The sequence below is a fragment of the Lissotriton helveticus genome, chromosome 8 (assembly GCF_964261635.1).
Source record: "Lissotriton helveticus chromosome 8, aLisHel1.1, whole genome shotgun sequence".
Lineage (NCBI taxonomy): Eukaryota > Metazoa > Chordata > Amphibia > Caudata > Salamandridae > Lissotriton > Lissotriton helveticus.
The window spans coordinates 1,483,274,023-1,483,288,938 of NC_136069.1; the positions used below are offsets into that span (position 1 = coordinate 1,483,274,023).

General features: G+C 42.5%; 1 protein-coding gene across 1 annotated transcript in view; it reads right to left on the reverse strand.

The window, feature by feature from the left end:
* The window catches only part of LOC144772019 (N-acetylated-alpha-linked acidic dipeptidase 2-like), a 283,318-nt gene that overhangs the window by 59,195 nt on the left and 209,207 nt on the right, over positions 1-14,916 (reverse strand). Inside the window, exon 11 of the mRNA XM_078656233.1 lies at positions 1,205-1,296. Coding sequence (XP_078512359.1) covers positions 1,205-1,296 — 92 coding nt within the window. The remainder of the gene's footprint in view (positions 1-1,204; positions 1,297-14,916) is intronic.

Sequence of the window (14,916 nt, forward strand, 5' to 3'; positions counted from 1 at the left end):
ATGGTCTTTTTTTTAAAAGAACAATGAATCTTATATTACTGTACCTGTGCTTTTATGGTTTTCAAACAAAATCGAAATAAAGTTTTATTGATTGATTGATTGAATATTGATATAAATTTGCATGTCAATAAAATGGTAGAAATAAATGAATTTTGAATAATAAGCATGTGAAAGATTTAGAACAACATTTGTAAAAACCCAGTCAAGACAAAGTCAGCTATAAATGTATTACTACCGACTCCTTGAATGCCCCATCTAGGTACGCCAGAAAAGAAAATCTGAAGTAATACTAAAAATTAACAGACAAATTATGCAAGGTGCTCGTAACTTTGTCCTATAAAAGTCCATTTAAGAGAACTATTCCCTGCCTTTTAGTTTCAAGAGGAAAGCTAACTGATGTAGTTTGTTTTTTAACTGAGAAACATATGCGACCCTGAGTTTAGAATCTCAGCCAGTTGCTGCAATTATGCTTTCTTTCCAAATATTTACAGTATATCTGATTTGTTGAAAAGATTAAAAAGAATTATTTCAGTGAAAAAAGATCAAAACCTTAAAAAGTAAACACTCTTGTGAGTTTTGGGTATTGGTGCCTGCATAGCCCCTAAAGTATTGAAATATTATAAAGGGCAATAAGTTTATGTAACAGTTTTGGCAAAACATTCATTCCGTCTACTTCACCCATAGGACATCTATATGTTCATGAAAATAAAATGCACACATTTCTGATAACATAGTTAGCACACTTAAAAAGGTAAAAGATTTACTATGTCTACCAGCAAAAATTGTGTATAGAAATATTTTGGAGGTTATTGAAAGGTATGAAGCAAGACATAACATCTAACATTCAGCACATTTAACAATTTTGCCAATGTTGTAATACACTTCTAACCCTTCGAAACACGATTTTTTGCCCATTCTTCATCTTGTCTTATGTTTTTCAGTTTGACCGAAATGCCATTAAGGTACGGGAGGCAGTCATACCAGTGTGTGTAAGACATAGCAGCATTCAGGTGAGCCATGTATCAATAAAACAGTATCAATGCAGCCGACAGTCTTAGGTATAAATATTTTTTTAATCTGGCATACCAAAGAGGTTACATTTTCTTCACAATCCACTTGCATTTACAAAGAAAAACCAATCTGTAAACAAAGTACTTAAAAAAAAAATCAGTATGTGATGTTCAGTTAAAGAATGGAACTTTACCTGGGAAGATCTTCATTTTCGGGGGAAGGAGACTTATTAAGCCAACTTTCATACAGAGATTTTCCTTCAGAATCTTCATCTGGACTTGCAATCTGAAAAAAAAGAAAAAAACGTAATGCACTAAATGGGTAATCTCACGGTATTGTGGCAAGCTTCAACTGAGCTTTATGACCCACATGTCAAGGTATGATGGATACCATCGCCAGAAAGATCAAACATTTAAAACAAATCTGATAAGGACCACAGTGTAAAGAAAACATAAGGGTGCATGAGATATCCAGCTATTTCAAGGCTTTTACGATTCTAAAACGTTTTCGACGTTCTAGAATTTGGAGCCAGGTAGTCCAACTCTTCCATCAACTGCAGTCCGATTAGAATATACCTTTGTAGCAATGGAATCCCACAAATACTGCCACACTAAATAAAGGGCAGATATGTCTTTGAGTCACTCACTTCACAACCTGAGCCCAGATGGAGATTTCTTTGCAGTCTTCTGATATATATATATATATATATATATATATATATATATATATATATATATATTCACTGAAAAAAACATAGGTTTCACACATGTTATAGTAAAGCTAGACATTTCACTCATACAAAACCATTGAAATTCCCCCGTTATAGTTAGTTCAGCTAACTATAACTCGCGCGCCTGCAATGCACTGCAGGTGACGTCACATATTACATCACTCATGACATGGTCAGTGACACCACTCATGACATCACTCATGACATCTCAAATGACATCACTGATGACATCATCCTTGTGAAAGAGGGGCAGACCTCCTCTCACCCTAATATAACCTTTGATACACACATTCAAAAATAGAAAATACAATTTAAAAAAAAAATGGAGGTATCAATACCAGTTACAACAACCTATTCAGCAATTCCAACATCTACATACACATCCACTCATTTACCAACATTTCTATACAATCACTCATACATGTACTCACTCATCATATGTACTCATACACCTAAACATCCTGTTACATACTGACACTCATCCATAGAGTTACTAACACACATACTCACACATGCAAATAAACTATCAAATATCCATTTACTTGCATATACAGCTATACACACACCACTACACGTACTTCTACAGAAACATACAAACACCTACTCTCTTAAACAATCACTTATAGAAACACATACTTATTTATACAGGAACTCTTCCAATCTCTCACTCTCACATATACTCACTTATATACATCAATACTCTCATATACTAGTTTAAAACATATGTAATTACTCATAAAGATACTATTGAGACATTCATTCACTCACTAACACACCCATACACACACTCATCCACCCATACAGTTCTGCACACATGCTGTCTTCAAAACACATACAAACAGTAAGTCACTCATTCTTGCATCTATACGCAAAGTAATATCCCCCACCGAACCATACAGACACTCATACTGATACTCATAAAACCAACTAATACCCCATATTGACACTCATGTAGCTACTCACCAACCCATGCAGCCACTTATAGACAAAGTGAAACACTGCTACAGATATTTACAAATTTAAACATTACTCTCTAATACATGTATTCACTAAGATACACTTAATAAGTCAGTTATACAATCAATTTTACAAACAAATCATCCATTTAGACACTTATTTACCCATTTATTCTTCCATCGACCTTTAGATATACGTATATAAAAATATTTAATTTTTCAGAAAGAAACACATTCACTGGATGTCATCAGTGATGTCATCAGTGATGTCATTTGAGATGTCATGAGTCATGTCATGAGTGATGTCCCTGACCATGTTATGAGTCATGTAATATGTGACATAATCAGCAGTGCATTGCGGGCGCGCAAGTTATAGTTAGCTGAACTAATTATAACGGGGGAATTTCAATGGTTTTGTATGAGTGAAATGTCCAGCTAACTATAACATGTGTGAAACCTATGGTTTTTTCAGTGAATTTGCAAGGTTTTTTAAATGCTAATTCCTAACTATAACGTGTGTGAAACCTATGTTTTTTTCAGTGAATATATATATATATATATTACCTACTTGCGGTCGCCAGAAGGCAGATATAGTTAAGACCTATTTTCCCTAGGAAATCAGCAACATTCTATTTGGAATAACTTTGGCGCCGGTTGACGAATCTTCGCGAAAGTTTCAAAACTAATGGGCAGGTCCACTCCGCTCCTATCCTGAAAGCCTCGGGGTGATTCGTGAAGTAGGGGCCGAGAGAAAAGGGGTGTCCCAAAACGTATTTTCCCCATGCAATTTTCCATAGGGACCTTTAGCCGCAGCTACAGCCCGAACTGCTGAACAGAATTACACCAAATTTGGCGAAGAGGTAGTCCTCAGTTCAGACTCGTGCCTTTTGCTTAAATGATGTCAATCTGTTCAGTAGTTGTTTAGATATTAAAGGAATAAAGTACATATATATCTGGGCGGAGCCTAACGACACAAATTATTGTGAGATCTGATTGGCTGTCAGCACTTCATCCAGGAAGTGTTGGCAGCCATCTTGGGACCAACATACATGATAGCACCTCATTAAAAAGCATCGCAGTTAATAGAAGGTTTTACGACTTTAGGTACATTATAAATCATTTGTTGATGGTACCATACTCATTTTAGGAATTGTGGTGTGTTCTACCATGTGAAAAAGCCTTCTGCTGGGATATCATGAATTATGTTTGAGAGAAAACTATTTTCTCTTGCTTGTCCCATAGAGGTTTGGAAGGTGCTCCAGAAGCTAAAATGAGAGCATATTTTCTGTAAATTCACATTATCTTTCTCAGTCATGTGATAATGAAGTTGGCATTCTCAGTAAAAAATGTACAACCAACAAGGGCTGAGACTGTCAGTTGATTGCTCTGTGTTATACTGCAGCTTCCCAGAGTGTTCTAAATAACAACTAGAGCGCTAACAGCCTTACTGATGACAAAAGTATGGCACACCTGAAGCCATCTTGATTGGAATAAACTGGTAACACTTAAAACATTTAATTTAAAAAGGAATAAAATGAGGGGGTTTATTTTGTCCTAGGAATTATGGTTAGTGCTGTAGGAAGAAAAATTAGGACATGTTTTAAGTGAGATCTCAAATATCTTCCTGTTATATTTCAGCAAAAGCAGTCAGGCAGTTGATTCCTTTGTGTTCTACTGCAGCTACCCAGAGTGTTCTCAAGAACAACTAGAGCGCTAACAGTCTTACTTATGACAAAATTATGGCACACCTGAAGCCATCTTGATTCGAATAAACTGGTAACACTTAAAACATTTAATTTAAAAAGGAACAAAATAAGGGGGTTTATTTTGTCATAGAAATTATGGTTAGTGCTGTAGAAAGAAAAATTAGGACATGTTTTAAGTGAGATGTCAAATATCTTCCTGTTATATTTCAACAGGAGCAGCCGGTCAGTTGATTGCTTTGCGTTCTACTGCAGCTTCCCAGAGTGTTCTAAAGAACAACTAGAGCGCTAACAGCCTTACTAATGACAAAAGTATGGCACACCTGAAGCCATCTTGATTGGAATAAACTGGTAACACTTAAAACATTTATTTAAAAAGGAATAAAATGAGGGGGTTCATTTTGTCCTATAAATTATGGTTAGTGCTGTAGGAAGGAAAATGAGGACATGATCTCAAATATCGTCCCTGTTATATTTCAACAGGAGCAGCCTGGCAGTTGATGCCTTTGTGTTCTACTGCAGCTACCCAGAGTGTTCTTTTTTTTTATTGTTTATTAGAGAGAAGCAAGACATCAAATTCAAGATAGAAACAGAAAATACAACCGAAAGTATACAATACATAGTATATTTCATCTGTGTCATTGCTGCACATTTTATATTATACCCCAGAGCCCCAACCTAACCCACCCCCCCAGGGATCGCTACAGGAGGAATAAGCAAATGGATATGATAAACTCGAGTCATAAGGCAGGGGAATCCAATTATATCTCATTATATACAATATACACGTTTCATCCACATTGTCCTCCTTCTTCAAAAAGAAGGGGAAAGAAAAATTTACTGGTTTAAATTATCCAGCCAATTAGTTACCGGCTCCCATATTGATTCACCCTCTCTTCGAGCCCGTGGACCCCTCCTCTTGTAAACCAACAGCTCCCACTTCCCAACATTCAAAAACTTATTGAACCACTCATATTCTGTCGGGGGGCAGGATCTAACCACACTGTTGCTAAACATAATCTAAATGTAGCCATAGCTATGTAAAATAACTTCCGCTCTGACAACATCATACTTGCGTCTGCCACCCCCAATATAATGGCTTGCGAAGATAATTGTATCCGGTAACCGAACACTTGCTCCAACTGTTGTTCCACTTTAGTTATCAATGGAGTTAAATTAGGGCAGGAAGAAAACATATGGATACTGTCAACTGCTATCTCCCCACACCTAGGGCAGTTGACTCCCGTGATCCCACCCCATTGTTGTATGCGATGTGGGGTTATATATAAATTGAACCATGTTTTAAAACATTGTACCTGGAGGTTAGCAGATATAGTGGCACTATAGCTAAAACACAATGAGTCTTCACAGACCTCCTGCCCAGCTTGTAAACCACTCGGCCAGCGGTTGAGGTGTTTAGGTAAATCATCACTCCTCTTTTCATTTAGCATTTTATAGATTATTGATATATTAGAGTGCTCCCCCCTAATGGTCTCAACTAATGAGATAGAAATCCAGCTAACAGATTTCCTAAGGAGAAAATCACGAATCTGTAAAAACTTGAAAAAATGCTGATTACTAATACCAAATCTATATTTTATGTATTCAAATGTCCGCACCCCCTGAGCTGAAACCAGATCCCCCAACTTAGTATCTCCATGTATATTCCATTCTCTGAAATACCCGTCTGCAAATATTTCTGGCTGAAGGGTATTACCAATTACCGGAGTGTATATATGTATCCTTCCTATTTTAAATAGTTTCCGCACAGGCGTCCAGACCTTAAAGGCTGCCAGTAGAACTTTAAACCTCACACGTTTGAAATACGCAAAATCAATATGCCTGAATAGTAACCCCTTCACCTCTTCCCCGTAGATTAAACAATACGTAGAAAACTCAAAAACCTCTGAGTCCATAGAATCCATTAATACAGCGATATGCCTTAATGTAATAGCCCAATAGTAAAGCTGAAAGTTTGGTAGAGACCACCCCCCCTCTCCCTAGGTAACGTCATATATTTATGGGCTCGTCTGGGTCTTTTGCCTGCCCATACAAACCACGATATTAGATTTTCCAGTTTCCTAAACCATACTTGTTCAAACAAAACAGGAATCGCTCTAAAAAGATACAATATTTTTGGTAAAAGAATCATTTTAACAACATTACAATGACCCATCAATGTTAATTGAAGGTTGTTAAACTTTCTTGTATCTTTTTCCATCTTGCCTAACAGTGGTTTAAAATTAATCTCAACAATTTCCTCGGGATTAGAGCTTATTACAATTCCTAAGTACTTTGCCTTATCAATAACCCGCGGATCTAGCAACGTAATTTTATCATTGCAAATAATTTGGGTCTTGGAGTCATTCAAATGATATCCGCACAGCTTACCAAACTGTGATGTTAGGTTTTGAATTTCTGACAGTGCTGCCTGAGGAGAATCTGTCAAAATAGCTAAATCGTCTGCATACCCCAATATTTTAGTGTTACCACCCCTAGATCTTACTGGGCAAATCAAATCATTCAAAATATTTTTTTTAATAAGGGGATCTATGTAAATTGCAAATAATAAAGGGGAGCAGGGGCAGCCCTGGCGTGTACCTCTTAAAATATTAATTGGACTCGTCTGGATCCCCATAACTGAAATTTGGGCCATCGGCTGCCTGTACATGCTCTGTATCGCTCTTATGATCTTTTCTCCTAGGCCATAATGTCTCAACACAGCCCATAAAAAAGGCCAGGAGACCCTATCAAAGGCCTTCTCTGCATCTAGCAGAATTAGGGCCTTAGGGTCTCCTGAAACCTTAGTAAAATCAAACAGTGCAATAACACGGCGTATATGGTCTATAGTTTCGTGCCCAGGCACAAAGCCATGTTGTTGAGCAGAGACTAGTTTCTTAATTACCCCAGAGATCCTATTAGCAAATATCTTGGCATATATTTTAATGTCACTATTGATAAGTGTAATGGACGATATGATCCCAGATCAGATGGATCTTTATCCTTTTTTTAAAAAGTTATAATTCGGGCACCTCTCCAGGACTCTGGAGGAACCTCCCCATCCTGAACTCTACAAAATAATTCTAGCATGACCGGAGTAAGCTGAGGCCGAAATATCTTATAAAACTCCCCCGGCAGGAAGTCTGGGCCAACAGCTTTACCCCGCGGGAGAGAATCTATAGCCTGCCAAAGCTCCTCAATACTGATTTCTGCATCTAATGATTCTCGTTCTTCCGAGGATAACGTATCCACTACGATTCCTCTCAGGTATTCCTGAATTTCCACCTGAAGTGCATCGTTATCACAAATGTCCTCATAATATAGTTTTTGATAAAACTTTTGAAAGGCGAGAGCAATGACCTTCTCATCAGACACAAGCCCCAGATCCGGATCCTGAATCTTCTTAATCCGTATAGCTGCTTCTCTGTCCTTAGTTCTTGAGGCTAGCATGTGCCCTGCTCTCTCACTACTTTCGAACATTTTAGATCTCCAGGCAATGAATTTGCTAGCTGCTTTCGCCTATGAACGTTCTGTGATAGCTGATTTTACTATAGCAATCTGTGTTAGGGCTGAATCGCTATCCCCACCTATCTGTAACGAGCGAGACAGGTTTACCTCTGCTTCTTCCAGTTCTTTATACAGCCTCTGTAAATTAGCCTTCTCCTTCTTTTGAGCATCCCAGCCTTATCTTGTAGTTTCACCCCTGATCCCAGCCTTTAGAGTATCCCAAACATATTGAATACCTGTACTACCCTTATTTTCCTCTAAAAACTTTAGAATCCAGGGGGACATAGTGTCCACAAACTCCTTCTCGCTAAGCAGGCCACGGTTAAACGTCCAGACATCGCTTTTACTCCTGCATGCCTGTATATTCACCTCCAGCACGAGCGGTTTATGATCCGACATCACGCGTGGATATCTTATAATACTGGAGCCTTGACAGAAAACTGGTGATATAAGAAAAAATTCAAGACTGGAACAGATTTTATGTGGTGCAGAAAAAAAAGTGAACCCAGGATCATCCCGATTAAAAAGCGCCCAAGCATCGATTAGTCCATGCAACTCTATCAGGTGGCGTAAAGCCTTGTACACTTTAGGTTTTCTCCCAATGAGGGGGTTCATTTTGTCCTAGAAATTATGGTTAGTGCTGTAGGAAGTAAAATTAAAACATGTTTTAAGTGAGATCTCAAATATCTTCCTGTTATATTTCAACAAAAGCCGCCTGGCAGTTGATTCCTTTGTGTTCTACTGCAGCTACCCAGAGTGTTCTAAAGAATAACTAGAGCGCTAACAGTCTTACTTATGACAAAATTATGGCACACCTGAAGCCATCTTGATTGGAATAAACTGGTAACACTTAAAACATTTAATTTAAAAATGAACATAATGAGGGGGTTCATCTTGTCATAGAAATTATGGATAGTGTTGTAGAAAGAAAAATTAGGGCATGTTTTAAGAGAGATTTCCAATCCTCTTCTATTTAATTTGAAAATACTGACATGCAGACTGAACAATCGCTTTCAATACCAGCAGTAGACTTCCAGTTAACTCCCTGGTGAGCACTACCCCCTACACTACTCAAACACCACTGAACTACCCTAAAATACTACCCCCAGCACAAGCCCTTACACTACACAAACACCACTGCACTTCCCTAAACCCTAAAACACTACCCCCTACAGTAGACCAAAACCACTGCGCTTCCCTGAACCCTAAAACACTCCCCCCAGCATGACCCCCTATACTACATAAACACCACTGCACTGCCCTAAACCCTAAATATACCCCCAGCACGACCCCCTACACTTCCCAAACACCACTGCACTACCCTTAACCCTAAAACACTACCCCCAGCACGACCCCCTACAATACACTACCCCCAGCACGACCCCCTACAATACAGAAACACCACTGCACTACCCTAAACCCTAAAACACTAGCCCCTACACTACATACTTACCACTGCACTACCCTAAACCCTAAAACACTACCCCCAGCATGACTCCCTACACTACACAAACACCACTGTAGTACCCTAAACCCTAAAACACTATCCCCAGCACAAACCCGCAAGCACTACACAAACACCACTGCACTACCTAAAACACTACCCCAGCACGACCCCCTACACTACACAAACACCACTGCACCATCCCAAACCCTAAATCTCCCCCTAGCACGAACCCCTACACTACCCATACACCACTGCACTACCCTAAAAACTAAATCTACCCCAGCACGACCCCTACACTACCCAAACACCACTGCACTACCCTAAACCCTAAAACACTACCCCAGCACGACCCCTACACTACACAAACACCACTGCACTACCCTAAACTCTAAATCTACCCCCACCATGATCCCCTACAATACACAAACACCACTGCACTACCCTAAAATCTTAATCTCCCCCAGCACGACCCCCTACACTACACAAACAACGCTGCACTACCCTAAACCCTAAAACACTACCCCCAGCACGACCCCTACACTACACAAACACCACTGCATGACCCTATAAGAGGGTTTTGTCTCCGTTCTTGTATAGCCTGTCTCTCTGAGTTAGATAGATTTATTACGGTACAAAAGGGGGTGGTGATGGACGGAGCATCCGAACCAATCAAACACTCACACCCAGTCAAAAGATCTGGGTTGAATCCATCACCGTTCTTTAGCCCACTCTGCCACCCCAGTTCAGACATGGCTATATGCAAATCAGTCTGACCCTGTGCCTCATGGGAACAGTCCAACCCGAACTGCCAAGCCATGCCTTCCCTGGGCCGGAAACAAGCTTCCGAGGACCGGTTAGATTGATTTTTAAAAATCTGATGGTTGATATCACCCATGTTTTCTACTTCATGGAACACCACCTGCTCAAATGCAGCAATCTCTGGTGAAAGTTGCGAGAGCATGGGTACAAAGGTAGATTTTGGGAGCAATACTGTGTCACCCTGATTAGTGGGTCCTGGGGCTTCTTTGGTGGAAAAACGCCTTCAATTGAATTTTTCTAAAGAATTCAGCCAATTCACATTGCAATTGAAAAACATCTATCATACTCATTGGGGGAAAAAAATCTCACCGAGGCATAAAACCAGTGGATACCTCGAGTTCGGGCAGTGACTTCAGTGATTATGAGTCCAGACCAAGACGGAGAGGCCGGGCTTCCTTTCAGGGACACCCACAAATGTTTCACCCTCCCCTATCAGGGCCAGGGTTTGGTTGGCCCTCAATGTATCCCCCATGCAGCCGTTCCAGTTCCACCACAACCCCTAGCCTTTTTCAGGGAGACAACAGGGTGAAGGAAGAGTCAAACAAAGATCCAAAAAGATCCACTGGGAGGATCTCAATCAGAGGATTACATGGAGCAGGATATGGGACGTTATGCCCGGGACAAGCAAAGAAGGAGTTTAATAATGAACCTCACAGACATTACACTGTCTCCTCAGCAGGTGACTGTGTTAAACAAGAGATTGTGTTTTGTCCGAACAAATGTGGTATATGTTTTTAACTGTGATGTGAATTGGTTGAATTCTTAGGCAAAAAACGCTTGAAGGTGCTTTTCACCAAAGAAGCCCTGGGATCCACTAATCAGAGTGACATGAGATTACGGCCCATATTTTTTTGTGCCCATGCTCTCTCAACTTCCACCCGATATTGCAACATTTGAGCAGGTGGTGATCTACAAAGTAGAAAACATGGGTGACACCAACCATCAGATTTTTTTTTATCTATTTAAATCCAAGAGACGGGCTGTACAAGTGGAGTACACTTATGACCTCAATATTGACCTTTGACTCCACCTATGTTTTCACAAGTTCATTTAAAGGTGCCTCACAATTTGTGGTGTTTTTGTTTTCGGAATTAATAGGAGTGTGTGAGAAGGTGGCCTGGTATTTGCTGTCCACTAGTTAGAGTGGGCACCTTGTACCAGTCCACACAACCCTTATGATGTATGAGGTCAAAGATAACCTTTAGAAAACTATCCTAGTGGTAGCAGTGGAGAGCAGCCTTCATGCTTATTCTTGAAGGAATGTAAAGCAGCTTATTTTACCACAATATCACCTCCTGAATGATTAAATGAAAAGAGAACCACAGAGTGTGGTATAAAAATATGTATTTATTAATATAACACTCTCTACTAGTCTCTGTACGAGACTAGGGCACAAATTACACAATACTGAATCAATCGAACATTCGTAAATAGCACAATACACAGCGGGCTCCAGAGAAGACCAAACCATTTACTAAACAAATGGTATAACGAGTCGACTTGACTAGACACAGTGCCTAGAGCACGTAGAATTGCTGGGACCCCTAGGAACCACCTAGAGGAATGACACAGGGACTCCATGGAGGACGGTTGCAGTGAGGAAACATGACCGCGTGCTCCGTACAACTCTATGGTAAAGTCATGGTTGCAAAGTTACAAGTTAAGGACACTTCTAAGAGGACTTCGAGCAAACCCTTTGGAACATAGGAAGTTCTAAGGCCAACCCACCAGTGAGTACTGAAGTACCCGTGTTACCTATCCCACAGGAGCCGGGTGCGTAGGGATCCATTGGTGTCAGACACCTTCGTTGTTTTCAATAGAGAGTTGCAAAGAATTACCGCTGCCAGGAGGGCGAAGAGTGTCTGGTGGAATCCAAGCCTGGATTCGAGGTGAGAGGAACCTGAAAGTCGAGGTGACATAGTCTGGGTCACTTCAGGTGACCAGTGGCTCAGTAGTCGAATGCCCACCGTTGTCGAGGGCTTCAGGAGAGAAGAGGGGGTTGCTCGACTCTGCAGTCACGAGGACCAGGAGATGCCGAGGTCAACCAGGGTCGGGCAGTGAGCTGTCCCACAAAGTATGTCGAGAGCTGAGGGGTCGATATCCGGCTGGAGCACCAACAAGCCTTGGCAAATGCAACCCACGCGGTCAGAGGAAACAGGTTACGGTGCGTACCAGCAAGGTCCATGGGACTCTCGAAGCACTCGAGAGTTAGGGTACATCTGGAGCAACCAGGTAAGCCCAAGAACAAACAAGGTCACCCTCGCCAGCACCCACAGGCCAACGGACCAGGGATCACGAGGAGACCTCAAGCAAGTTTACAAAGTACCAGCCCACAGGACACTCGAGGAGTGGAGGCCGGAAATCTTAGGTGCAAATATTGCTCGGGGTCAGGACTACTCGGAATCCAATGCACAAGCTCTGGAATGGTCAACAAGCATATGTTCTATACTCACTGCCGCCACCGCCGAGAGTCCAGAAACGCTGTCACAGGGACCAGCCGCCACCGCCAAGAGTCACGAAGGCTGCAACTACCGCGCCGCCGCTCCGGGGACTACAATACCTGGCAAGCCACGCGGCGGCGCGCAGGAAGTGACCAGGAAGGCGGGGACAACGCGCCAGGAGGCGCTATTAAATCCCTGAGACCCCGGCAGAGCGGGGGAACTATACTCACTGCCGCCACCGCCGAGAGTCCAGAAACGCTGTCACAGGGACCAGCCGCCACCGCCAAGAGTCACGAAGGCTGCAACTACCGCGCCGCCGCTCCGGGGACCACAATACCCGGCAGGCCACGCGGCGGCGCGCAGGAAGTGACCGGGAAGGCGGGGACAACGCGCCAGGAGGCGCTATTAAATCCCTGAGACCCCGGCAGAGCGGGGGAACTATACTCACTGCCGCCACCGCCGAGAGTCCAGAAACGCTGTCACAGGGACCAGCCGCCACCGCCAAGAGTCCCGAAGGCTGCAACTACCGCGCCGCCGCTCCGGGGACTACAATACCCGGCAGGCCAAGCGGCGGCACGCAGGAAGTGACCGGGAAGGCGGGGACAACGCGCCAGGAGGCGCTATTAAATCCCTGAGACCCCGGCAGAGCGGGGGAACTATACTCACTGCCGCCACCGCAGAGAGTCCAGAAACGCTGTCACAGGGACCAGCCGCCACCGCCAAGAGTCACGAAGGCTGCAACTACCGCGCCGCCGCTCCGGGGACCACAATACCCGGCAGGCCACGCGGCGGCGCGCAGGAAGTGACCGGGAAGGCGGGGACAACGCGCCAGGAGGCGCTATTAAATCCCTGAGACCCCCGCGTCGCGGGACGCCCGGGGCTAAGCCCGGGCAAAGGGCGGGCCCTCTACGGCCCTCTGCGGCACGAGGAGGCAGGGGCAGGGCCCAGAACCCTGCGCAAACACCTAAAGTAAGTGAGATCCCACCACGTGTAATTGTAAGAGTAAAAGATACCTCCATAGACTGTCAAAAATAAGTACCTGCTCCTACCGCATTTAAACAACTAATTATCATGTCTAAATCGAAAGTGACTGTTCCCGTCAATACCATAGACAATTACATGGTACAAAAAGTTGTCCAAATTAATCATGACAGGCGATCTTCTCTGGGGTTGAGCCAATCACCTGATTTGCACTTCGATAATACGCTACCACCCACCCCTACCCTTGATATCAGCAACGAGGTGTTCCAGACCCAGGATGACATTCCATTGACCCAACTCTTGGTGATCATAGATGAACCAGCCCATGAGAGAATTCAAGATCAAGAAATAATCCCCATAGAAGAGGAGGCCCCTGCACCTGTCCCAGCACAGAGAATAGCAAAGGGGGGGGAGAAGAATATGCCCAAACGGGCTGGTCTACGGTCAAGCAAAAAACGCCCCAATGTGTCTCCCGAGAAAAATAGTGTAGAAGACACAAGTGCTTTGATAGAAGGAAAGGCACATTTGGATGATGAGCAATTTAAAAAGTTATTAAATGCTATAGACTACAAAATTAAATCAATAACCAAACCTCTTTTAAATAAAATTGACCATCTAACCGAAGAGGTGAATAGATTAGGGGACCTCTTGCAAAAATCCATAGAGGAGAACATAAAACATTCATTGGCGAAAGCACCTGCAGTTGATTCTAAATCTACCCAAACTGCCCCCAGACAAGAAGTACTAGTTGATATTCCCACTATCAATTTGGAGAGCTCTGATCGTGGGAGGGGGGGTTAAGAGACATGGACCCAGATACCAACATAGGGAACAATGCAGGGCCAAGCCATACATATAGCATAGAAGATGCCAAGCTAGATAAAGGGGCTGTAGAATTAGTTGTTGAGGCCTCTCCACTAATACTAGTCCTCACAAACGTTCCTCAACTGGAGCGAGGGCAAGTAGAGAACATCCCCTCCCTAATAAATAAATCTCTTCACTGGCTATCAGGGAATATGGCTTTTTCACAAGGAGGAAGGGACCAGTTGGCACAAGAAATAATTAAAGCTAGAAGAGTTGAATGGATCGGGGGCGGCACCAAATAATTTAAGGGGGATTGTGTGGTGCTGCATCTCACCGATCCAGAAGTTCTGCCAAACATATTAGCTAATATATACCCCCCCCCCAGCGTAGAACAACGGAAATTGTGCCATTAACGCTGGACTTCTTCTATTCAAATAAAAGCAACACCTTAAACCCAACTATGTTAAAAACCAAATGGAACCCTGTACTACGGAAAGCCAAAATTAGTGGAAAAATA